At 43.9% G+C, this 25825-nt stretch overlaps 1 protein-coding gene across 5 annotated transcripts in view; it reads right to left on the bottom strand.

Moving 5' to 3' along the window:
- Positions 1-17465, bottom strand: part of LOC124025283 (serine/threonine-protein kinase/endoribonuclease IRE1-like) — a 30461-nt gene extending 12996 nt beyond the window's left edge. For 4 of the 5 annotated variants that reach the window (XR_006837167.1, XR_006837168.1, XR_006837169.1 and 1 more), the window contains exons 1-9: positions 17213-17465; positions 14108-14378; positions 13647-13727; positions 10237-10299; positions 9185-9266; positions 8859-9060; positions 7457-7559; positions 6901-7094; positions 279-426 (exon numbers count right to left, since the gene is read on the bottom strand). Coding sequence is in view for 2 of the 5 variants with exons in the window: in XM_046338838.1 (XP_046194794.1) it covers positions 279-426; positions 6901-7094; positions 7457-7559; positions 8859-9060; positions 9185-9266; positions 10237-10299; positions 13647-13727; positions 14108-14369 (1135 nt within the window). In the remaining 3 variants the exon portion in view is untranslated. The remainder of the gene's footprint in view (positions 1-278; positions 427-6900; positions 7095-7456; positions 7560-8858; positions 9061-9184; positions 9267-10236; positions 10300-13646; positions 13728-14107; positions 14379-17212) is intronic. The other variant, XM_046338839.1, reaches the window with a different exon arrangement.
- Between the last annotated feature and the right edge of the window lie 8360 nt (positions 17466-25825).

Raw genomic sequence — 25825 nt, 5'->3', positions numbered from 1 at the left:
TGTGTGTCCATGAAGAGTTTCCGGTATATGGGTCAACCTTTAAACTTTGGAGACTTTTCTACTGAACAAAGGTAAGAATAACTACTGGATCATGATCAGTGAGTTAAACAACAATGTCTCTAGTCACTTCTCCCCTCCCATTTTCCCATTTATTTTTGTAATTACCATAATCTGTAGGCTAATCCTTTTTTTCTCCATTTGCATAGTCCTTCAACAATGTTTATTTAAGTAGTACTCTGATGATCATTTCAGAAACAACCTTTCAGTTGTACACTAACCATGTTTGTCTTTCTTTAATCCATCGAGGTTGTATTTGCCATCCTCGATGTTACCAGCCCGCCTATTGGGTTTTCCAAATGGATGTTCTCCTCCTGTCAACACATAGTAAAACACACAGCCGGCAGAGAAGATGTCCACAGCACTGGTCTGTAGAGGAAGAGGAGTGTCTTTAATAATAGTTGTTTCAGAACAGTACCACAATCACTACTAGTGTCATGTTTGTCATTTATTATCATGTCTTGTCCCTGTGCTCCCCATGCTATTCGTTTCCCTCTGCTGGTCTTATTTGGTTCTTTCCCTCCTATCCCTCTCTCTCCCCCTCCCTCTCTCACTCTCTCGCTCTCTCTTCTCTCTATCGTTCCGTTCCTGCTCCCAGCTGTTCCTATTCCCCTAATCATCATTTAGTCTTCCCACACCTGTTCCCGATCCTTTCCCCTGATTAGAGTCCCTATTTATTCCTTTGTGATCCGTTCCTGTCCCGTCGGTTCCTTGTATTGTATTCACCATGCTGTGATTGCGTTTCGCCCTGTCCTGTCGTGTTTTTGCTGTGATTGTGTATCGCCCTGTCCTGTCGTGTTTTTTGCCTTCATCAGATGCTGCGTGTGAGCAGGTGTCTCTGTCGGCTACGGCCTGCGCCTACCCGAAGCGACCTGCAGTCTGTGGCCGCTTCTCCAGTTATTTCCCCTCTACAAGTCTAGAGGATTTCTGTTATTCCCTGTTTGGACTTAAATAAACTCTGTTTCTGTTAAGTCGCTTTTGGGTCCTCTTTCACCGGCATGACAGAAGGAACCGACCAAGGAATGGACCCAGCGACTACAGACGCTCGTTACACTGCCGTCAGGATCCAAGGAGCCATGCTCGGCAGACACGAGCAGGAATTGTCTGCTGCTCGCCATGCCGTGGAGAACCTGGCCGCTCAGGTTTCCGACCTCTCTGGACAGTTCCAGAGTCTACGTCTCGTGCCACCTGTTACTTCCTGGCCTGCCGAGCCTCCAGAACCTAGGGTTAATAACCCACCTTGCTACTCCGGGCAGCCCACTGAGTGTCGCTCCTTTCTCACGCAGTGTGAGATTGTGTTCTCTCTCCAACCCAACACATACTCTAGAGAGAGAGCTCGGGTTGCTTACGTCATTTCACTCCTTACTGGCCGGGCTCGAGAATGGGGCACAGCTATCTGGGAGGCAAGGGCTGATTGCTCTAACAAATTCCAGAACTTTAAAGAGGAGATGATTCGGGTTTTTGACCGTTCAGTTTTTGGTAGGGAGGCTTCTAGGGCCCTGGCTTCCTTATGCCAAGGTGAACGGTCCATAACGGATTATTCTATTGAGTTTCGCACTCTCGCTGCCTCTAGTGAGTGGAACGAGCCGGCGCTGCTCGCTCGTTTTCTGGAGGGACTCCACGCAGTGGTTAAGGATGAGATTCTCTCCCGGGAGGTTCCATCAGATGTGGATTCTTTGATTGCTCTCGCCATCCGCATAGAACGACGGGTAGATCTTCGTCACCGGGCTCGTGGAAGAGAGCTCGCATCAACGGTGTTTCCCTGCTCCGCATCACAACCATCTCCCTCCTCTGGCTTTGAGACTGAGCCCATGCAGCTGGGAGGGATTCGCATCTCGAATAAGGAGAGGGAATGGAGGATCACCAACCGCCTGTGCCTCTATTGCGGAGTTGCTGGACATTTTGTTAATTCATGTCCAGTAAGAGGCCAGAGCCCATCAGTAAGCGGAGGGCTACTGGTGAGCGCTACTACTCAGGTCCCTTCATCTAGATCTTGTACTACTATGTCGGTCCATCTACGCTGGACCGGTTCGGTGCTACATGCAGTGCTTTGATTGACTCTGGGGCTGAGGGTTGTTTCATGGACGAAGCATGGGCTCGGAAACATAACATTCCTTTCAGACCGTTAGACAGGCCTACGCCCATGTTTGCCTTAGATGGTAGTCATCTTCCCAGTATCAAATTTGAGACACTACCTTTAACTCTCACAGTATCTGGTAACCACAGTGAGACTATTTCTTTTTTTGATTTTCCGTTCACCGTTTACACCTGTTGTTTTGGGTCATCCCTGGCTTGTATGTCATAATCCTTCTATTAATTGGTCTAGTAATTCTATCCTATCCTGGAACGTTTCTTGTCATGTGAAGTGTTTAATGTCTGCCATCCCTCCCGTTTCTTCTGTCCCTACTTCTCAGGAGGAACCTGGCGATTTGACAGGAGTGCCGGAGGAATATCATGATCTGCGCACGGTCTTCAGTCGGTCCCGAGCCAACTCCCTTCCTCCTCACCGGTCGTATGATTGTAGTATTGATCTCCTTCCGGGGACCACTCCTCCTCGAGGTAGACTATACTCTCTGTCGGCTCCCGAACGTAAGGCTCTCGAGGATTATTTGTCTGTGTCTCTTGACGCCGGTACCATAGTGCCTTCTTCTTCTCCGGCCGGGGCGGGGTTCTTTTTGTTAAGAAAAGGACGGTACTCTGCGCCCCTGCGTGGATTATCGAGGGCTGAATGACATAACGGTTAAGAATCGTTATCCGCTTCCCCTTATGTCATCAGCCTTCGAGATTCTGCAGGGAGCCAGGTGCTTTACTAAGTTGGACCTTCGTAACGCTTACCATCTCGTGCGCATCAGAGAGGGGGACGAGTGGAAGACGGCGTTTAACACTCCGTTAGGGCATTTTGAGTACCGGGTTCTGCCGTTCGGTCTCGCCAATGCGCCAGCTGTTTTTCAGGCATTAGTTAATGATGTTCTGAGAGACATGCTGAACATTTTTGTTTTTGTCTATCTTGACGATATCCTGATTTTTTCTCCGTCACTCGAGATTCATGTTCAGCACGTTCGACGTGTTCTACAGCGCCTTTTAGAGAATTGTCTCTACGTAAAGGCTGAGAAGTGCTCTTTTCATGTCTCCTCCGTTACTTTTCTCGGTTCCGTTATTTCCGCTGAAGGCATTCAGATGGATTCCGCTAAGGTCCAAGCTGTCAGTGATTGGCCCGTTCCAAGGTCACGTGTCGAGTTGCAGCGCTTTTTAGGTTTCGCTAATTTCTATCGGCGTTTCATTCGTAATTTCGGTCAAGTTGCTGCCCCTCTCACAGCTCTTACTTCTGTCAAGACGTGTTTTAAGTGGTCCGGTTCCGCCCAGGGAGCTTTTGATCTTCTAAAAGAACGTTTTACGTCCGCTCCTATCCTCGTTACTCCTGACGTCACTAGACAATTCATTGTCGAGGTTGACGCTTCAGAGGTAGGCGTGGGAGCCATCCTATCCCAGCGCTTCCAGTCTGACGATAAGGTTCATCCTTGCGCTTATTTTTCATCGCCTGTCGCCATCTGAGCGCAACTATGATGTGGGTAACCGTGAACTGCTCGCCATCCGCTTAGCCCTAGGCGAATGGCGACAGTGGTTGGAGAGGGCGACCGTTCCTTTTGTCGTTTGGACAGACCATAAGAACCTTGAGTACATCCGTTCTGCCAAACGACTTAATGCCCGTCAAGCTCGTTGGGCGTTGTTTTTCGCTCGTTTCGAGTTTGTGATTTCTTACCGTCCGGGTAGCAAGAACACCAAGCCTGATGCCTTATCCCGTCTGTTTAGTTCTTCTGTGGCTTCTACTGATTCCGAGGGGATTCTTCCTTATGGGCGTGTTGTCGGGTTAACAGTCTGGGGAATTGAAAGACAGGTTAAGCAAGCACTCACGCACACTGCGTCGCCGCGCGCTTGTCCTAGTAACCTCCTTTTCGTTCCTGTTTCCACTCGTCTGGCTGTTCTTCAGTGGGCTCACTCTGCCAAGTTAGCTGGTCATCCCGGTGTTCGAGGCACTCTTGCGTCTATTCGCCAGCGCTTTTGGTGGCCGACTCAGGAGCGTGACACGCGCCGTTTCGTGGCTGCTTGTTCGGACTGCGCGCAGACTAAGTCGGGTAACTCTCCTCCTGCCGGTCGTCTCAGACCGCTCCCATTCCTTCTCGACCATGGTCTCACATTGCCTTAGACTTCATTACCGGTCTGCCTTTGTCTGCGGGGAAGACTGTGATTCTGACGGTTGTCGATAGGTTCTCTAAGGCGGCACATTTCATTCCCCTCGCTAAACTTCCTTCCGCTAAGGAGACGGCACAAATCATTATTGAGAATGTATTCAGAATTCATGGCCTCCCGTTAGACGCCGTTTCAGACAGAGGCCCGCAATTCACGTCACAGTTTTGGAGGGAGTTCTGTCGTTTGATTGGTGCGTCCGTCAGTCTCTCTTCCGGGTTTCATCCCCAGTCTAACGGTCAAGCAGAGAGGGCCAATCAGACGATTGGTCGCATACTACGCAGCCTTTCTTTCAGAAACCCTGCGTCTTGGGCAGAACAGCTCCCCTGGGCAGAATACGCTCACAATTCGCTTCCTTCGTCTGCTACCGGGTTATCTCCGTTTCAGAGTAGTCTGGGTTACCAGCCTCCTCTGTTCTCATCCCAGCTTGCCGAGTCCAGCGTTCCCTCCGCTCAAGCGTTTGTCCAACGTTGTGAGCGCACCTGGAGGAGGGTGAGGTCTGCACTTTGCCGTTACAGGGCACAGACGGTGAGAGCCGCCAATAAACGCAGGATTAAGAGTCCAAGGTATTGTTGCGGCCAGAGAGTGTGGCTTTCCACTCGCAACCTTCCTCTTACGACAGCTTCTCGTAAGTTGACTCCGCGGTTCATTGGTCCGTTCCGTGTCTCCCAGGTCGTCAATCCTGTCGCTGTGCGACTGCTTCTTCCGCGACATCTTCGTCGCGTCCATCCTGTCTTCCATGTCTCCTGTGTTAAGCCCTTTCTTCGCACCCCCGTTCGTCTTCCCTCCCCCTCCCGTCCTTGTCGAGAGCGCACCTATTTACAAGGTACATAAGATCATGGACATGCGTTCTCGGGGACGGGGTCACCAATACCTAGTGGATTGGGAGGGTTACGGTCCTGAGGAGAGGAGTTGGGTTCCGTCTCGGGACGTGCTGGACCGTTCACTCATCGATGATTTCCTCCGTTGCCGCCAGGATTCCTCCTCGAGTGCGCCAGGAGGCGCTCGGTGAGTGGGGGTACTGTCATGTTTGTCATTTATTATCATGTCTTGTCCCTGTGCTCCCCATGCTATTCGTTTCCCTCTGCTGGTCTTATTTGGTTCTTTCCCTCCTTCTATCCCTCTCTCTCCCCCTCCCTCTCTCACTCTCTCGCTCTCTCTTCTCTCTATCGTTCCGTTCCTGCTCCCAGCTGTTCCTATTCCCCTAATCATCATTTAGTCTTCCCACACCTGTTCCCGATCCTTTCCCCTGATTAGAGTCCCTATTTATTCCTTTGTGATCCGTTCCTGTCCCGTCGGTTCCTTGTATTGTATTCACCATGCTGTGATTGCGTTTCGCCCTGTCCTGTCGTGTTTTTGCTGTGATTGTGTATCGCCCTGTCCTGTCGTGTTTTTTTGCCTTCATCAGATGCTGCGTGTGAGCAGGTGTCTCTGTCGGCTACGGCCTGCGCCTACCCGAAGCGACCTGCAGTCTGTGGCCGCTTCTCCAGTTATTTCCCCTCTACAAGTCTAGAGGATTTCTGTTATTCCCTGTTTGGACTTAAATAAACTCTGTTTCTGTTAAGTCGCTTTTGGGTCCTCTTTCACCGGCATGACAACTAGTTCTAATCTAAAGGCAACCTAAAATAATAGTTCACAAATTTGTCAGACTATAGTTAGGTTTCCATCCAATTGGTGACAGATTTTCATGCACATATTCTAGAATCTACATAAAGAAAACATTTGCTTTTTCCCAACTGTAGTGTTTACACCAAACAGATTTGTTCAGGATATGACGTATCATGACGTAGTTCACACAAAATGTCCTTTTTTCCCCTTTTGTTTTTCATGTACCGAATAAAACTCAAAAGTGTTTCCATTGCATTTTCAATTCTACTGATAGTTTTGTCACAAAACTGTTGAATTCAACAGAAATGTGCCTACTCTGGTCTTGGCACGTACTCTCTGGCCAACAGCTAGCAGATACAGTGAGGGTAGGCTAGTCTACATGATGAGATGATGATGGCTAAGAGTGAGAATATTAATAAACAAATAAACGGCTTGGTTTCCGAAGTAGTAGTTTACTTCAAGTTTACTTCAGAATGATGGTTATTATATTAATATTTGCGCATAAAGCCGTTTCTACTGCCACTTCTCGCATAATTAATTTTCCAGGCACAAAAAGATCCCACCATGTCAAACAAACAAATGATATATTGGCAATCATAAAATCGTACAGAAACTTCCTGGTTCCATCACATTTAAAAAAATATATATAATATGACTTTACTGTTATACACCTATGAATGGAATGTGGTTAATCTTTTATCCCCAAAAGTGGTCTAATGTCAAGCATAGTCCACATCCCACACCATGGTTGTGTAGATGGTGCCTATCATTCTTATGTATGTGTAATATACTGTAGCTTGATCTCCACAACAGAAGATCAACTTTGATTTTAGGGTGAACTGTTCCTTTGAGCAATGGGCCAATCCTGTTTAACTCCTGTAAGGAAATGCCAATTAGCCTATTTCATCACATTTATTTTCTGGATTATCTCTGAATCTGTAATGACTTGAACAGTTCTCTGGTCCAGTGTAAAGATCAGGAGCCACTCACAGGGTTTACTCTCCTGCTGTCATCCAGGACCTCTGGGGCATTCCAGCCCATGGTGCCAAGGGCTCCCGACCTCATACTGTAGCTTTGTCTGCCGTCCACCAACTGCTTACTTATCCCAAAGTCTGAGATCTTGACCGTGACTGAGTCAGAATGGTCTTTCAACAGGATGTTGTGGGGCTTCACGTCACGGTGGACTGGGGAGAAAAGATCAGGATGAATCAGTCTACTGGAGTTGTGGGAAGATCATAGATCTGATCAATGATAATATAAGGAAAAGTCATCAATACTGTAACTTCATTAGGATTATCTACAGTCTACAGCATTTACTGGGCTCCTGAGGGTTGCAGCGGTCTAAGGCACTGCATCTCAGTGCTATGGGTGTCACTATAGACCCTGGTTAGATTCCAGGCTGTATCACAACCGGCCGTGATTGGGAGACCCATAGGACGGCGCACACTTGGCCCAGCGTCATCCGGGTTTGGCCAAGTGGTTTCTTAACTGGCTTGCCTAGTTAAATAAAGCTTAAATTAAACTTTAAAAAAAATGTAATTAGAACCTATGTTGTGAGAGTGCAGGTGTTCCAGTCCTATCATGGTCTGCTGCAGCAGCATCACTGGGTTCAGTCCGCGAAGGTCAAAAGGATTTTCTTCAGTAAAACACTGGAAGAGACACCCAAGTATTAGTGCGCTGATGAACCCCAAACATTCTAACCTTGGAATGTACACTGAACAAAAATATAAACGCATCATGTAAAGTGTTGGGTCTATGATTCATGAGCCGAAAAAAAAAAAAAAAAAAAAAATGTTACACACACAAAAGTCGTATTTCTCTCAAATTGTGTGCACATATTTGTATACATTCATTGGTGATGTCACGAATCCCGCTTCCTGAGTCTGTGTTTGCCTGTGTTTCTGTCCTGGAGTGTGTTTCCGGTGTCCTGGAACGCACCCTGTCTGGTTGCCGGGCGAATTAGCTTGTTGGGAGATCGATGTTCACCCGCACCTGTATCCCATCAGTAATCTGCACACCTGTCCTGATCATCACCTCTCCCCTTCAAAAGCTCTGACCTGACATCCATTTCCTGCCGGATCGTTAGCCATGAACAGTATGTTGTGCTATAGTATCAGCCTCAAGTTGGATAGAATTTGTTTTGTTGGTTTTTACGTATTGCTTGCCTTAAACTTACCTCCGTTTGTTCTGTCTTCAGTTACTCACCCGGATAATTTACCCCATTCCCGCCTGGTCGTCGGAGGATTCCGCTACCCCATTGGATCCACCTATTTACTCCCATCAACTCACCACCGCTGCCCGCTACGCCACCTGGATATATCTACCCATTCACATTCACTTGTAAATAAATACTCACCTTCTTCCTACTCTCCTTGTCCTGGTCTGCTTCTGGGTTCGATTTTGAAAGAACGTGACAGGTGATCATTTCTCCTTTGCCAAGATAATCCATCCAACTGACAGGTGTGGCATATCAAACTGATTAAACAGCGTGATCATTACACAGGTGCACGTTGTGCAGGGGACAATAAAAGGCCACACTTAAATGTGTAGTTGTCTTACACAAACACAATGCCACAAATGTCTCCATTTTTGAGGGAGTGTCCAGCAACTTCGCACAGCCATTGAAGAGGAGTGGTACAACATTCCACAGCCTGTGTTGCAGTGCATGAGGCAAATGGTGGTCACACCAGATACTGACTGGTTTTCTGATCCACACCCCTACCCTTTTTAAGTTATCTTTGACTAACAGATGCATATCTGTATTCCCAGTTGTAAAATCCATAGATTAGAGTAATGAATTTGTCAATTAACTTTTCTTATATGAACTGTAACTCAGTAAAATCTTTGAAATTGTTGTATGTTGCGTTTATATTTTTGTTCAGTGTATATTCTAACAGTTTGTTCCCCTTGGATAAGTCAGAATAAAATAGTGAGTCATTGAATTAGACCTTATCTAAAGAGACGGCACACAGCTCGATGGCAATGTATAGGAATTGCCTGTCCTCAGTGCAGAAGTAGCGGACGACATGGGGATTGTCGTCCAATTGAAGAAGCAAAGCGACCTCTCGATCAGCATAGCTTTCTTTTGCTAGTTCAATTCTCTTCACTGCCGCAGGACGCTTGTTGACATCATCACAATGGAAGTAACCCCTGGAGGATAGAGGTAGAGAAAGATAAACATTTAGTCAATGAACCAATCGTAAAGACATTTTTGCTGCAAAGAGGGGATTTGGGTTACAAACACATTTCCACAATAACCTTTAAGCTGGTTTACCTGAACACAATTCCATCGGCACCTTTTCCAAGATGGTTATTGGTGTAGTACGTGATCTTTCCAACCGATTCCTCGTCTGATGCTGTATCGAAATGAAAACGCTGTGTTCAGACAGAAAATACCACCCTACTGTACCTTTATTGTCAAGACACAGAACCTTATCTGTTAAATTAAAGGCTTATGAGAATTCTACATATGTAGGATTTAAATTTGTGCCAGTTTGCTACCACAGCAAAATAAACGACAGAACATTTGAATTATTATGTGGATTATAATTAATGGATATTTGTTTAGGTGTTAATGCATTTTTCAGAACGGAAAAGCAAATCTGAAATTTTAAAGTGAAAATAACAAACTTCAGAAGCCTTTTCAAACCTGAAATACACTACAGGTTTTAGGTTTTCTATTAGTTTAGCACCTATTACTGTGTTGAATTTAACATAATCTGTAAGGAATGTTGAAATGCATACATGCTGTTGTAAATTTGGATCCAAAAAGGGGGAATACTCTTTGGTCAATTGGATCTTTCGGTGTGGTTCTTGGGTGGTTTTAACAAGCACGTCAAAATGGTTGAAAGCTCACAACGTTCAACTGATTATTTTACAGTCCCAGGCAATATATTGGAGGCAGGAGGTAATGCAGGACCTAAGATTGGATAACATCAATCATACAGTGGGGTCCATAATTATTGGATCCCTTGATAAAGGTGAGCAAAAATACTATAAACTAAATAATACAATACTGGGCTATATTGTATGCTCAAAAAAGTTCATAAAATAATATTATTTTATACTAATACAATTGCTCAGAGAAGGAGAAGTAATTAAAACAAATCTAAAAAAAGATGGGGGTCAACCGTATTGGATCCCCTGTTTTCAAAAAATAAATGACAAATGTATGCAGTTTGCTCAAAACAATAGTACTATTTTTGAGTTGATCCCAAAGCAAATATGCTCTTGTAAATCGGGAACCAAAAGGGGGAATAGCCTCTGATCAATTGGAACTTTAGGTGTGGTGGATGGTTTCAAAATGTCAAATAGTTGAAAACTCACCAACTGCAGCAGGTTTTCTTCCAGTCCCAGGCAATATATTGGAGGCAGGAGGTAATGCAGGAACTAAGAATGGATAACATCAATCATACAGTGGAATCCAAAATGATTGGAGCCCTTGATAAAGATAAGCCAAAAAGATTATAAAATAAATAATTAAAATACTGAGCAATATTGTAAGCAAAAACGTTTTGTGTTAATATCTACTAATACAATTGCTCAGAGACATATATTTTGTTTAACAAGTAGTAAAAAAACAAGTTACAAAAATAGAGGTCAAATGACACATAGCCTTACCATTGCTTGGAAGGCAGCCACAGTTCGTCCTTTATTTAAAGGTGGAGATCAAGCTGATCCTAATTGTTATAGGGCTGTTTCTATTTTGCCCTGTTTATCAAAAGTGTTGGAAAAACTTGTCAATAATCAACTGAATGGCTTTCTTGATGTCTATAGTATTCTCTCGGGTATGTCATCTGGTTTCCGCTCATGTTATGGATGTGTCACTTAACCTTAAAGGTCCTCAATGATGCCCCCATTGCCCTTGATTCTAAGCAATATTGTGCTGCTATTTTTATTGAGTTGGCCAAAGCTTTTAATAGTGTAGACCATTCCATTCTTGTGGGCCTGGCTAAGGAGTATTGGTGTCTGGTGTCTCTGAGGGGTCTTTGGTCTGGTTTGCTAACTACCTCTCTCAAAGAGTGCAGTGTATAAAGTCAGAAAATCTGCTGTCTCAGCCACTGCCTGTCACCAAGGGAAAGGCACCAACGGCTCGATACACGGCCCCAAGCTCTTCCCAATATACATCAACAACAGAGCTCAGGCAGTAGGAAGCTCTCTCATCCATGTATATGCAGTCTTATACTCACTCTATAGTCCTCTGTAAACTGGTCCTCTCTGGTCCTCTCTGTATACCCATCGCAAGACCCACTGGTTGATGCTTATTTATAAAACCCTCTTAGGCCTCACACCCCCCTATCTGAGACATCTACTGCAGTCCTCATCCTCCACATACAACACCCGTTCTGCCAGTCACATTCTGTTAATACTCTCCAAAGCACACACAATACAATTTTATTTGATTTGATTTGACATCCCTGGGTCGCTCCACATTTCAGTTCGCTGCAGCTAGCGACTGGAATGCGCTGCAACAAACACTCGAACTGGGCAGTTTTATCTCAATCTCTTCATTCGAAGACAGTAAGAGTGCCTCATGGACACTCTTACTGACAGTTGCTGCTTTGTGTGATGTATTGTTGTCTCTACCTTCTTGCCCTTTGTGCGTTTTTTAAAATGTATGTATTGTTACCTTTACCCATTTTTCTCTCCAATTTCATGATATCCAATTGGTAGTAGTTACAGTCTTGTCTCATCGCTGCAACTCCCGTACGGACTCGGGAGAAGCGAAGGTCGAAAACCGTGCATCCTCCCAAACATAACCCAACCAAGCCGCACTGCTTCTTGACACAATGCCCACTTAACCCGGAAGCCAGTCACACCAATGAGTCGGAGGAAACACTGTGCACCTGGCGACCGTGTCAGCGTGCACTGCACCCGGCCCGTCACAGGAGTCGCTAGTGCGCAATGGGACAAGGACATCCCTGCCGGCCAAACCCTCCCCTAACCTGGACGACGCTGGGCAAATTGTGCACCGCCCCATGGATCTCCTGATTGAGGTCATCTGTAACATAGTCTGGACTCAAACCCAGAATCTCTAGTGGCACAGCTAGCATTGCGATGCAGTACCTTGACCACTGCGCCACTCGGGAGGCCACCCTTTGTGCTGTTGACTGTGCCCAATAACGTTTGTACCATGTTTTGTGCTGCTACCATGTTGTGTTGCTACCATGTTGTTGTTATGTTGTGTTGCTACCATGCTGTGTTGTCATGTGTTGCTGTCTTGCTATGTTGTTGTCTTAGGTCTCTCTTTATGTAGTATTGTGTTGTCTCTCTTGTTGTGATGTGTGTTTTGTTCTATATTTATATTGTATTATTATTTTATTTTTTATCCCAGGCCCTGTCCCCGCAGGAGGCCTTTTGCCTTTTGGTAGGCTATCATTTAAAATAAGAATTTGTTCTTAACTTACTTTTTCTATAATGTTCTATAACCCCACATTCTATAACCCCACATTCCTCCATACAGAGTCTTCTTTCCAGATTATTGATATCCTTATTTTGCTGTTATGGACTGCCCTCTTCAATTCAAACCACAGGTTTTCAATGGGGTTCAAGTCCGGAGACTGAGATGGCCATTTCAAAATGTGGCTTTTGTAGTCAATTAATAAATTATTTGTGGAGTTGGATTATTGCTTGGGTTAATTGTCTTGCAGGAAGATCAACTTGCAGCCAAGTGTCAGTCTCCTGGCAGAGGCAACCAAGTTTTTGTCTAAAACGTCCTGGTCCTTGGTAAAGTTCCTTATGCTGGAGCCCCAGGATCAGCGGAAGCAAAACAGCCCCATAACATCTAAGATCCACCACCATATTTTACTGTAGGTATGAGGTACTTTTCTGCATTTGCTTCTGTTTTTCAATGCCAAACCCACCATTGGTGTGTGTGGCCAAAGAGCTCTATTTTCACTTGGTTGGGAACTAGTTCTATGGTCAGATAACATGAAAATAGAGCTTAACCACACCAGTGGTTGGTTTGGCGGTAAAATATGGTGGTGGATCTTTGATGTTATGGCCCTAATTTGCTTCCACTTGTCCTGGGGCCCTTAAGGTCAAAGGCATCATGAACTTTACCAAGTACCAGGACATGTTAGACAAACACCTGGCTGCCTCTGCCAGGAGGCTGACACTTCCAGCAAGACAATAACCCCAAGCACCAATCAAAATCAATTGACCACAAAATCAACATTGTGCATTGTGCCATCTCAATCTCCTGTGGTTGGAATTGAAGAGGGTAGTCCATAAGAGCAGGCAAATGATATCAAGGATCTGGAAAGATTCTGAATGGAGGAATGGTCTAAGATCTCTCCCAATGTGTTCTCCAATCTCGTAAAACATTTTAGATTAAGGCTCAGTGTAACAGTGTAATTATCCTCTCAAAGGGAGGGTGATGGAGTATTGAAAACAGGGTGCCAATCATTTTGACCCATATCTTTTTTTTTTTTTTTTGTATTACTTGTTAAAAATATATATTTCTCTAAACAATTGTATTAGTATAAAATAATACAATTCCCTCCTTTTTTACTTACCATATAGCTCAGTATATATTATTTATTTAATAGAGTCTTTTTTGCTAATCTTTATCAAGATTGACAATAATGATCAATCTGACTGCATATAATGCACAAAATCATGTCATAGAGAACTACCATATCCACAATGGTGGATATAAACCATACATTGTATTATTGTCAATAAAGATAAGAAGCATAAAGAGGACCTGAGAGAGAAATTATCAAATACAACACCTGGCTGAAAATGTCCTGTAGATCTCTCTGAAGAAGATACTTCCATGTTAAAACCTTCTCCTAGAGCTCCAACAGGGCCATCTAGGGGGAGAGAGAGTGAGGGAGACACATAGAGACAGTAGATAACAAATTATAATAGAAAATATGGTAGATTAAGTTGATTCAAAGCAAGTTACTGTAAATACAACTCTTAAAAAATGTACTTTAAGATAATCTTTCTAATTCTACAGGATAAATAATGATATTTCATAAATTCCTTAAAAAGAATTGGCAGGTTCCCTAGTGGTTAAGAGTGGTAGGCCAGTAATTAAAAGGTTGCTTGTTTAAATCCCCAAGCTGACTATGTGAAAAATGTGTCAATGTACCCTTGAGCAAAGCAACTTAACCCTAGTTGCTCTGGATAAGAGTGTCTGCTCAAAAGTTAGATAGTAAGCAAAGACTGTATTTCTCAACACACTTACATTTGTTTTTTAACGTTTCAGCTAGTTGGTTCTGGTTCATCTTCCTCAGGATCTCCAGTGTAATCTTCACAGCGTCCTCAGGTTGGTAGGTCCCCACCATCTTACTGATAGTGTCAACTCTGTCAGAGTTCTCCAGCTGGCTCACTGGGATGCGTTGAGGGAAACCTTCCACGCCTTGACGAAGATACCATTTAAATTTGTCCATTTCTGCTTTACCCAAATCATCCAGAATTACCAGCAGCAGCTCAGGAACGGCAGCCATTGCTGGTCACTGAGAATAAGACATGGAGGCTGTTAGCTCTCGGCTAAGTGCAGTGTGAACACAGCTTTGTAGATCATTGAGGATAAGACATGGAGGCTGTTAGCCCTCGGCTAAGTGCAGTGTGAACACAGCTTTGTAGGTCATGGGGATAAGATATGGAGGCTCTTAGCCCTCGGCTAAGTGCAGTGTGAACACAGCTTTGTAGATCATTGAGGATAAGACATGGGGGCTGTTAGCTCTCGGCTACGTGCAGTGTGAACACAGCTTTGTAGATCATTGAGGATAAGACATGGGGGCTGTTAGCCCTCGGCTAAGTGCAGTGTGAACACAGCTTTGTATATCATTGAGGATAAGACATGGAGGCTGTTAGCCCACGGCTACTTGCAGTGTGAACACAGCTTTGTAGATCATGGGGATAAGATATGGAGGCTGTTAGCCCTCGGCTAAGTGCAGTGTGAACACAGCTTTGTAGATCATTGAGGATAAGACATGGGGGCTGTTAGCCCTCGGCTACGTGCAGTGTGAACACAGCTTTGTAGATCATTGAGGATAAGACATGGGGGCTGTTAGCCCTCGGCTACGTGCAGTGTGAACACAGCTTTGTAGATCATTGAGGATAAGACATGGGGGCTGTTAGCCCTCGGCTAAGTGCAGTGTGAACACAGCTTTGTAGATTATTGAGGATAAGACATGGAGGCTGTTAGCCCTCGGCTAAGTGCAGTGTGAACACAGCTTTGTAGATCATTGAGGATAAGACATGAGGCTGTTAGCCCACGGCTACATGCAGTGTGAACACAGCTTTGTAGATCATTGAGGATAAGACATGGATGCTGTTAGCCCTCGGCTAGGTGCAGTGTGAACACAGCTTTGTAGATAATTGAGGATAAGACATGGAGGCTATTAGCTCTCGGCTAAGTGCAGCGTGAACACAGCTTTGTAGATCATTGAGGATAAGACATGGAGGCTGTTAGCCCTCGGCTAAGTGCAGTGTGAACACAGCTTTGTAGATCATTGAGGATAAGACATGGAGGCTGTTAGCCCTCGGCTACATACAGTGTGAACACAGCTTTGTAGATCATAAGACATGGAGGCTGTTAGCCCTCGGCTAGGTGCAGTGGGAACACAGCTTTGTAGATAATTGAGGATAAGACATGGAAGCTGTTAGCCCTCGGCTAAGTGCAGTGTGAACACAGCTTTGTAGATAATTGAGGATAAGACATGGAGGCTGTTAGCCCACGGCTACATGCAGTGTGAACACAGCTTTGTAGATCATTGAGGATAAGACATGGAGGCTGTTAGCTCTCGGCTAAGTGCAGTGTGAACACAGCTTTGTAGATCATTGAGGATAAGACATGGAGGCTGTTAGCCCTCGGCTAAGTGCAGTGTGAACACAGCTTTGTAGATCATTGAGGATAAGACATGGAGGCTGTTAGCCCTCGGCTAAGTGCAGTGTGAACACAGCTTTGAAGATCATTGAGGATAAGACATGGAGGTTGTTAGCCCTCAGCTAAGTGCAGTGGGAACACAGCTTTGTAGATCATTGAGGATAAGACATGGAGGTTGTTAGCCCTCGGCTACATGCAGTGTGAACACAGGTTTGTAGATCATTGAGGATAAGACATGGATGCTGTTAGCCCTCGGCTAGGGGCAGTGTGAACACAGCTTTGTAGATAATTGAGGATAAGACATGGAGGCTGTTAGCCCACGGCTAAGTGCAGTGTGAACACAGCTTTGTAGATCATTGAGGATAAGACATGGATGCTGTTAGCCCTCGGCTAGGGGCAGTGTGAACACAGCTTTGTAGATCATTGAGGATAAGACATGGAGGCTGTTAGCCCTCGGCTAAGTGCAGTGTGAACACAGCTTTGTAGATCATTGAGGATAAGACATGCAGAAAGTTATCTGTAATAGACTTTAGATACACCGCAGCAACATTTTATTGATTTATTTTACCTTTATTTAACTAGGCAAGTCAGTTAAATTCTTATTTTCAATGACAGCCTAGGAACAGTGGGTTAACTGCCTGTTCAGGGGCAGAACAACAGATTTGTACCTTGTCAGCTCGGGGGTTTGAACTTGCAACCTTCCGATTACTAGTCCAACGCTCTAACCACTAGGCTACCCTACATGCCCACCAACTTGTTACTATCATATATATTTTTTTACAAGAAAAACTGTTACGTTTCTCATATGTCACATGCACTTATTTAAGTATTTTTTTGGCAGTGAACAAGATCAAATTGTTTTCGGACATCACACAGCAGAACAGACTGGGGTAGACCTGGGCTTGCTACGTGTGCTTTTGGAAGCTTTCCTTGGAAGCACAAACTTGATGTTTCACTTTCACTCTTGTTAGAGCTGTATTTATATTTACTGTACATTGACTATAATAGTTTATTGTACTCCCTATAAAGACAATGTACTTATTTATTTCAATCACCAGAAAACAATGTTCACACTGAAAATAATACAATGCATTAAACTTCACAAGCACAACTGATAAGGAAGTCTACAATACACTAACCAAAATTTACTTAGTGCCTCCTTTTTTTATCCTCTCACTAAACTACTTTCATCAATTTTTACATTTTGTCTCCAGATATCTATTTTTGGGTCATGTTATTAGCTCCCTTGAGGTTTCCTGCTCAAAACTACTCATTTCCTGACTACACCCATGAAACATCAAGTTGAATCCTGTCCTAAGAGTAGTTTTCTCATCATTTCATATTGTTATTTCATTACACACAACATATCATTCTTGACCTTAACCCTTCTAAAAGTTTCAATCTTTTCAAAATCACAATATATACTGTATTTATACAAACTAAAGCCATACTACTTACAGGATCGGATAGTCTTCTGCTCTTGCTGATGTTGAGTCAGCTTATACCCAAGTGGGATGGGTTAGAGGCGTGTCTGATAAGTTCAGGTCTACCAGTACCATGCAGGGTGTGATTTACTGTAGTGGGGAATGTACATTACATTTACATTACATTTAAGTCATTTAGCAGACGCTCTTATCCAGAGCGACTTACAAATTGGTGCATTCACCTTATGACATCCAGTGGGACAGTCACTTAACAATAGTGCATCTAAAACTTAGGGGGGGGGTGGGGTGAGAGGGATTACTTATCCTATCCTAGGTATTCCTTAAAGAGGTGGGGTTTCAGGTGTCTCCGGAAGGTGGTGATTGACTCCGCTGTCCTGGCGTCGTGAGGGAGTTTGTTCCACCATTGGGGGGGCCAGGGCAGCGAACAGTTTTGACTGGGCTGAGCGGGAGCTGTACTTCCTCAGTGGTAGGGAGGCGAGCAGGCCAGAGGTGGATGAACGCAGTGCCCTTGTTTGGGTGTAGGGCCTGATCAGAGCCTGGAGGTACTGAGGTGCCGTTCCCCTCACAGCTCCGTAGGCAAGCACCATGGTCTTGTAGCGGATGCGAGCTTCAACTGGAAGCCAGTGGAGAGAGCGGAGGAGCGGGGTGACGTGAGAGAACTTGGGAAGGTTGAACACCAGACGGGCTGCGGCGTTCTGGATGAGGATGTAGAGAAGTCATAAGCCCCATAAGCCCCTCCTCTAAACAAGGAAGGTAGAAACACAGTATGAGAGAAAACTGATGTACACTATAGATGTACAGTACACTGTAGAGTAGCTACTGTACATTAAACAGCTGGCCCCTAATTAAATGAAGAAAAAAAAACTAACCGAATAAGACAATAACAAAAGTTTATATGGACAATCTAAAAAGTTTGTCAATTATTATACAGTTGAGTTCCATTATTTATGTAGCGGTGCTGACTAACGGAGAGAAAACTGTATAAAAATACAGAAAGAAAGTCACACACTCTGTATATATGCAACTTTCTGTCATTATTTTTCTACACTTCCTCTTTCCTCTCACTAATCTTCTCACGGCAATGTTTACTTTTTGTCTCCAGATTTCTGTTTGAGTCATGTTTTACGGCCTCATGAGGGTCTCCTACTTGAAGCAACTAACTTCTTAACTACACCCATGAAACATCCAGTTCAATCTTGTCCTATAAGAGTGGTATTCTATCCCATTTCACATATAACCATATCCTTGACCCTTCTAAAAGTCTGATAAACCTTGTCAAAATCACAATGTATACAGTATTAATAGAATAATGGGATACTACTTAACGTACCAGATAACTTATTCTGCTCCCGCTGATGTTGATAGCTTGTGAGACGTACACCGAATGAGGATATACTTCCTCTGAAAGTGGGATGGGTTAGAGGTGTGGCTGAGAAGTTCAGGTCTACCAGTACCACTAACAACGCAGGGTGTGATTTACTGTTGTAGGGAATGTAGAATGTAGATAAGAAAGGTAGAAACAGTATGAGAGAGAAAACAGATGTACACTACAGATGTACAGTGTGCTGTAGAGTAGCTACTGTAAATAAAACAGCAGACCATAAGGCCCTATTCAATGAAAATCGATAACCAGAATAAATCAACAAGTTTCGATAGACATTGAGAAAAGCATGTTTGAAATGATGATACAATTTAGATTCTTTATTTCACTCAATAGGCCTGATGTTTGTATTGTTGCGTGAATAACATGAGTCGAAACCTGTATTCCTGCAGGACCGGAAGATTGATGATGATTTTGACACAAAACCGATATCTGGGTTTCATGAAGAGGCCAACTGTCTCTAGTCCACTATTCTGCTGATGAATACTCATTTCAACAACCCCTTCATGAAAGGATAACTACCTGTTCAGATAGTATTAGAGTACTCACTCCAGTGCTGCCATGGATCACTGCCTGTCCTGAATTGACATCTGCTGGCCTTAGGAGGATGATACTGTACTGCCAAGAGACGAGTCTTGCTTTGCTGTCATGGCCTAGAGGTCAGAGACGGAAGAGGAAGTGAGACATCTCACTGTCTCCTGTTTTCTGGTTCATATACAGTCAATGAACTAAGCAGACCAGACCAGGCTGATAATGCATTTTTGTCTGTGGGAGAGCCCCCCCATTGCTGAGATCTCTAGGGCCTCAGGAAAGGGGAATGATCCTGTTTTGCGTAGAGCTGGCATCATTCCCCATTCTACACTGAACAAAAATATATAAACGCAACATGCAACAATTTCAAAGATTTTATTGAGTTAAAGTTCATATAAGGAAATAAATAAATTTGGCCCTAATCTATGGACTTTCCACTGGGCAGAGGCGCAGCCACTTGGGAGCAAGTCACAGTCAGACTTAGTTTTTCCCCATAAAAATGTTTTATTACAGAGAAATATTCCTCAGTTTCATCACCTGTCTGGGTGGCTGGTCTCAGACGATCCCGCAGGTGAAGAAGCCGGATGTGGAGGTCCTGGGCTGGTGTGGTTCCACATGGTCTGCGGTTGTGAGGCCTGTTGGACAAATTCTCTCAAACAACGTTGGAGGTGGCTTATGGTAGAAATTGTTACGTTAAATTCTCTGTCAACAGCTCTGGTGGACATTCCTGCAGTCAGCACGCTCCCTCAAAACTTGAGACATCTGTGGCATTGTGTTGTGTGACAAAACAACACATTTTAGAGTGGCCTTTTATTGCCCCCTGTGTAAGGTGCACCTGTGTAATGATCATGCTCTTTAATCAGCTTCTTGATATGCCACACCAGTCAGGTAGATGGATTATATTTGCAAAGGAGAAATGCTCACTAACAGTGATGTAACCAAATTTGAGCACAGAATTTGAGAGGAATAAGCTTTTAGTGCGTATGGAACATTCCTGTGATCTTTTATTTCAGCTCACAAAATATTGGACCAACACCTGACATGTTGCATTTATATTTTTGTTCAGTATACATCATTGGACAGGAAAATTTGCAACGCTCGCTCACTATAAAAAAATAATTGTTTTATTAGACAAGTTTAAAGATTGACGTTTCAGCCTTCAATGGCCTTCTTTAGAATAATCACAACGGGAATGGACAAGTTCATATAGGGCATAGGGAAGACGACTAGTGAGAAAACTCTCCTCAGCGTGAGGTGCTAATGAGAGACAGTGTGGTAGACCATACAGGTTGTTACTCAGGGTGTGGTGCTAATGAGAGACAGTGTGGTAGACCATACAGGTTGTTACTCAGGGTGTGGTGCTAATGAGAGACAGTGTGGTAGACCATACAGGTTGTTACTCAGGGTGTGGTGCTAATGAGAGACAGTGTGGTAGACCATACAGGTTGTTACTCGGGGTGTGGTGCTAATGAGAGACAGTGTGGTAGACCATACAGGTTGTTACTCGGGGTGTGGTGCTAATGAGAGACAGTGTGGTAGATCGTACAGGTTGTTACTCAGGGTGTGGTGCTAATGAGAGACAGTGTGGTAGAACGTACAGGTTGTTACTCAGGGTGTGGTGCTAATGAGAGACAGTGTGGTAGACCATACAGGTTGTTACTCAGGGTGTGGTGCTAATGAGAGACAGTGTGGTAGACCATACAGGTTGTTACTCAGGGTGTGGTGCTAATGAGAGACAGTGTGGTAGATCATACAGGTTGTTACTCAGGGTGTGGTGCTAATGAGAGACAGTGTGGTAGAACGTACAGGTTGTTACTCAGGGTGTGGTGCTAATGAGAGACAGTGTGGTAGAACGTACAGGTTGTTACTCAGGGTGTGGTGCTAATGAGAGACAGTGTGGTAGACCATACAGGTTGTTACTCAGGGTGTGGTGCTAATGAGAGACAGTGTGGTAGACCATACAGGTTGTTACTCGGGGTGTGGTGCTAATGAGAGACAGTGTGGTAGACCATACAGGTTGTTACTCGGGGTGTGGTGCTAATGAGAGACAGTGTGGTAGATCGTACAGGTTGTTACTCAGGGTGTGGTGCTAATGAGAGACAGTGTGGTAGAACGTACAGGTTGTTACTCAGGGTGTGGTGCTAATGAGAGACAGTGTGGTAGACCATACAGGTTGTTACTCAGGGTGTGGTGCTAATGAGAGACAGTGTGGTAGACCATACAGGTTGTTACTCAGGGTGTGGTGCTAATGAGAGACAGTGTGGTAGATCATACAGGTTGTGGTGCTAATGAGAGACAGTGTGGTAGAACGTACAGGTTGTTACTCAGGGTGTGGTGCTAATGAGAGACAGTGTGGTAGACCGTACAGGTTGTTACTCAGGGTGTGGTGCTAATGAGAGACAGTGTTGTAGACCATACAGGTTGTTACTCGGGGTGTGGTGCTAATGAGAGACAGTGTGGTAGACCATACAGGTTGTTACTCAGGGTGTGGTGCTAATGAGAGACAGTGTGGTAGATCATACAGGTTGTTACTCAGGGTGTGGTGCTAATGAGAGACAGTGTGGTAGAACGTACAGGTTGTTACTCAGGGTGTGGTGCTAATGAGAGACAGTGTGGTAGAACGTACAGGTTGTTAATCAGGGTGTGGTGCTAATGAGAGACAGTGTGGTAGACCATACAGGTTGTTACTCAGGGTGTGGTGCTAATGAGAGACAGTGTGGTAGACCATACAGGTTGTTACTCAGGGTGTGGTGCTAATGAGAGACAGTGTGGTAGACCATACAGGTTGTTACTCAGGGTGTGGTGCTAATGGGAGTCAGTGTGGTAGACCATACAGGTTGTTACTCAGGGTGTGGTGCTAATGAGAGACAGTGTGGTTGACCATTCAGGACATTACTTGGGGTGAGGTGCTAATGAGAGACAGTGTGGTAGACCATACAGGTTGTTACTCAGGGTGTGGTGCTAATGAGAGACAGTGTGGTAGACCATACAGGTTGTTACTCAGGGTGTGGTGCTAATGAGAGACAGTGTGGTAGACCATACAGGTTGTTACTCAGGGTGTGTTGCTAATGAGAGACAGTGTGGTAGACCGTACAGGTTGTTACTCAGGGTGTGGTGCTAATGAGAGACAGTGTGGTAGACCGTACAGGTTGTTGCTCAGGGTGTGGTGCTAATGAGAGACAGTGTGGTAGACCATACAGGTTGTTACTCAGGGCGTGGTGCTAATGAGAGACAGTGTGGTAGACCATACAGGTTGTGGTGCTAATGAGAGACAGTGTGGTAGATTATACAGGTTGTTACTCAGGGTGTGGTGCTAATGAGAGACAGTGTGGTAGACCATACAGGTTGTTACTCAGGGCGTGGTGCTAATGAGAGACAGTGTGGTAGACCATACAGGTTGTGGTGCTAATGAGAGACAGTGTGGTAGATTATACAGGTTGTTACTCAGGGTGTGGTGCTAATGAGAGACAGTGTGGTAGATTATACAGGTTGTTACTCAGGGTGTGGTGCTAATGAGAGACAGTGTGGTTGACCATTCAGGACATTACTTGGGGTGAGGTGCTAATGAGAGACAGTGTGGTAGACCATACAGGTTGTTACTCAGGGCGTGGTGCTAATGAGAGACAGTGTGGTAGACCATACAGGTTGTGGTGCTAATGAGAGACAGTGTGGTAGATTATACAGGTTGTTACTCAGGGTGTGGTGCTAATGAGAGACAGTGTGGTAGATTATACAGGTTGTTACTCAGGGTGTGGTGCTAATGAGAGACAGTGTGGTTGACCATTCAGGACATTACTTGGGGTGAGGTGCTAATGAGAGACAGTGTGGTAGATTATACAGGTTGTTACTCAGGGTGTGGTGCTAATGAGAGACAGTGTGGTTGACCATTCAGGACATTACTTGGGGTGAGGTGCTAATGAGAGACAGTGTGGTAGACCATACAGGTTGTTACTCAGGGTGTGGTGCTAATGAGAGACAGTGTGGTAGACCATACAGGTTGTTACTCAGGGTGTGGTGCTAATGAGAGACAGTGTGGTAGACCATACAGGTTGTTACTCAGGGTGTGTTGCTAATGAGAGACAGTGTGGTAGACCGTACAGGTTGTTACTCAGGGTGTGGTGCTAATGAGAGACAGTGTGGTAGACCGTACAGGTTGTTGCTCAGGGTGTGGTGCTAATGAGAGACAGTGTGGTAGACCATACAGGTTGTTACTCAGGGCGTGGTGCTAATGAGAGACAGTGTGGTAGACCATACAGGTTGTGGTGCTAATGAGAGACAGTGTGGTAGATTATACAGGTTGTTACTCAGGGTGTGGTGCTAATGAGAGACAGTGTGGTAGACCATACAGGTTGTTACTCAGGGCGTGGTGCTAATGAGAGACAGTGTGGTAGATTATACAGGTTGTTACTCAGGGTGTGGTGCTAATGAGAGACAGTGTGGTAGACTGTGATGTGGTCAATGTCTCCACCTATTGATGAAAAACAGAAGTAAAATCAGCAAACAACAACTGGAAAACTGGACAAGCTTTTCAACTACAGTAGGTGTCATTGATATACCACCATTACTTTATAATATATGTTGGGTATTGAAAATGAAACAACAGGGCTAAGCAAAACTAGGGATAACAACACAAAACATCATAAGCTAAAGCAATGACAGAGAACCATGTCTTTCCTACACAATATTTCTGCACAGTATTTCCATCTGAACATTCTGTAAAGTCGAACTCGACCCAGAAGGATCCCATGACAGGACAGTGCAGACATGAATCATCTATGTAATTAGTTTGTATTCTGAACATAAATGTTAGATATTAATTATACCTTACCACAACAGATAGTCATAATCAATCATCCCTTACTACAGCGAGTTGTTGGCATAATAAGAACACATTTGATCCATAAACCTTACTGAGGCTTGTGATGAGACCTCTCTTACCAGGATGAGGAAAGTCTTCCACGTCCTCTTGTGGAATCATATACATATACGGGTTGGAAGCAGCAGTTAGAACTCTTTCTCCATAACAAAGGTCCCTGAAATGCTGAAGGTCAAAGGTGAACACTGCGCTTCTCTATGTAGTGATCTGTGACTGTTACTGCACATCCTGACAACAATGCAGTGGATTGTGAATGTTAGCGTTGGTCATATCAATTGAGAAATACAGTTGACTCCTGACAAAATGTTCATTGTTTTCAACTGCATGCCATTTTTTATTTAAACAGGGAGTCACATTGAGATGAAAATATATTTTACAAGAGAGCCTTGTACACATTACAATAAAAACAGAATATTAAAACAACATACACGTATAAAACAATAACATTCAGCACAATAAATAAAAACATCTAATAAAAGCAATCACATTCAATTACATAGAGATCCTCAATCAATGCAACTGTGCAATTACAGTAAATGAATGTAGGACAAAAAACAACACACTTTTGTGCTGAAATTAACAAAGATGTGCCGTTAATAATGCACAACAATGATTGGTCATACATCTACTATATTTGATCTGCATGCCTCATATTGAGGAAAATATTTGACTACTATTGAATACACTTCGAGTTTGCAACAAGAGGGTAAAATATCCAGCTGTGATTCTATGACGAGATGCTCACTTATGTGTTGTTGATGTCGTGGATACACCTTAGCTTCATGCCATTTTGGTCTTCAGAGAAGGAATGGGACATCTAGTTGATGTTGACCACTGAAGTTATGTTGACAAACCAGAGTTCATTTCAGTAGACTTTACACAATGGACACTGTCCATCACAGTTCTAAGTGTTAGAAGCATTGCACTTCAGCCTACATACCTGCTTGTGGGTAGTTTGAACTCAACTGTTTTCATTATGTGGTCCTATGGAATCATGGGACAACCATTAAAATGTTTATTTTGTATTTTTTCTACGTGTGAATTTCATGTTACTATTTTAGCATTGTTTACACATTTGCTAAAAGAAACAGTCACACAACAATTCAAAACAAGCAAAAAAGTTAAGGCAACTTTATTAGGCGTAACTCCATTTTTGAACTAGTCATTCTTCATACAAAAAGACAATATTAAGACTGGTTAGAAAAAAATACATCAAATGTGAAAATCCTATATAAAAGGGGCCATTTCACTGGGAAAACTATCATTAAATGAATAAGAGAAGTACAAAGTAGTTGGTTATCAGATACCACATTTTGGGCACAATGCATATAATATTACACAGGCTTCCTGCATAAGACAAGATTTAATATAAAAATATATATACAGTATTCAACAAACAAAAACAGAGTGCATAACTTGACAACACATTCCTTAATATGTTCAGTCAACATAATGGTTGAAAACTTGCAACAAAGCATTCAAACAGAAATAACTTTACACTTACGGTATGCAAAATATCCATACAATTTGCCTTGTGACATTTTTTTACAGGCAGATTTTAATTCATTCTTAAGACACTAAACTGAATTTTGTACACACACACACACACACACACACACACACACACACACACACACACACACACACACACACACACACACACACACACACACACACACACACACACACACACACACACACACACACACACACACACACACACACACACACTCTTCCTCCGACAATGCGCTCTAAAACATACTCATTCATTGGTATGTTGGTCCAAAATGTTCAGGAGATATTCCATAAGACTCCTTTTCTGGCAGGATTTGTCTAAG

This window comes from Oncorhynchus gorbuscha, unplaced genomic scaffold, assembly GCF_021184085.1.
Source record: "Oncorhynchus gorbuscha isolate QuinsamMale2020 ecotype Even-year unplaced genomic scaffold, OgorEven_v1.0 Un_scaffold_2218, whole genome shotgun sequence".
Lineage (NCBI taxonomy): Eukaryota > Metazoa > Chordata > Actinopteri > Salmoniformes > Salmonidae > Oncorhynchus > Oncorhynchus gorbuscha.
Note: the sequence above shows the minus strand (reverse complement) of the source record. Positions and strands in the feature narration are given on the sequence as shown.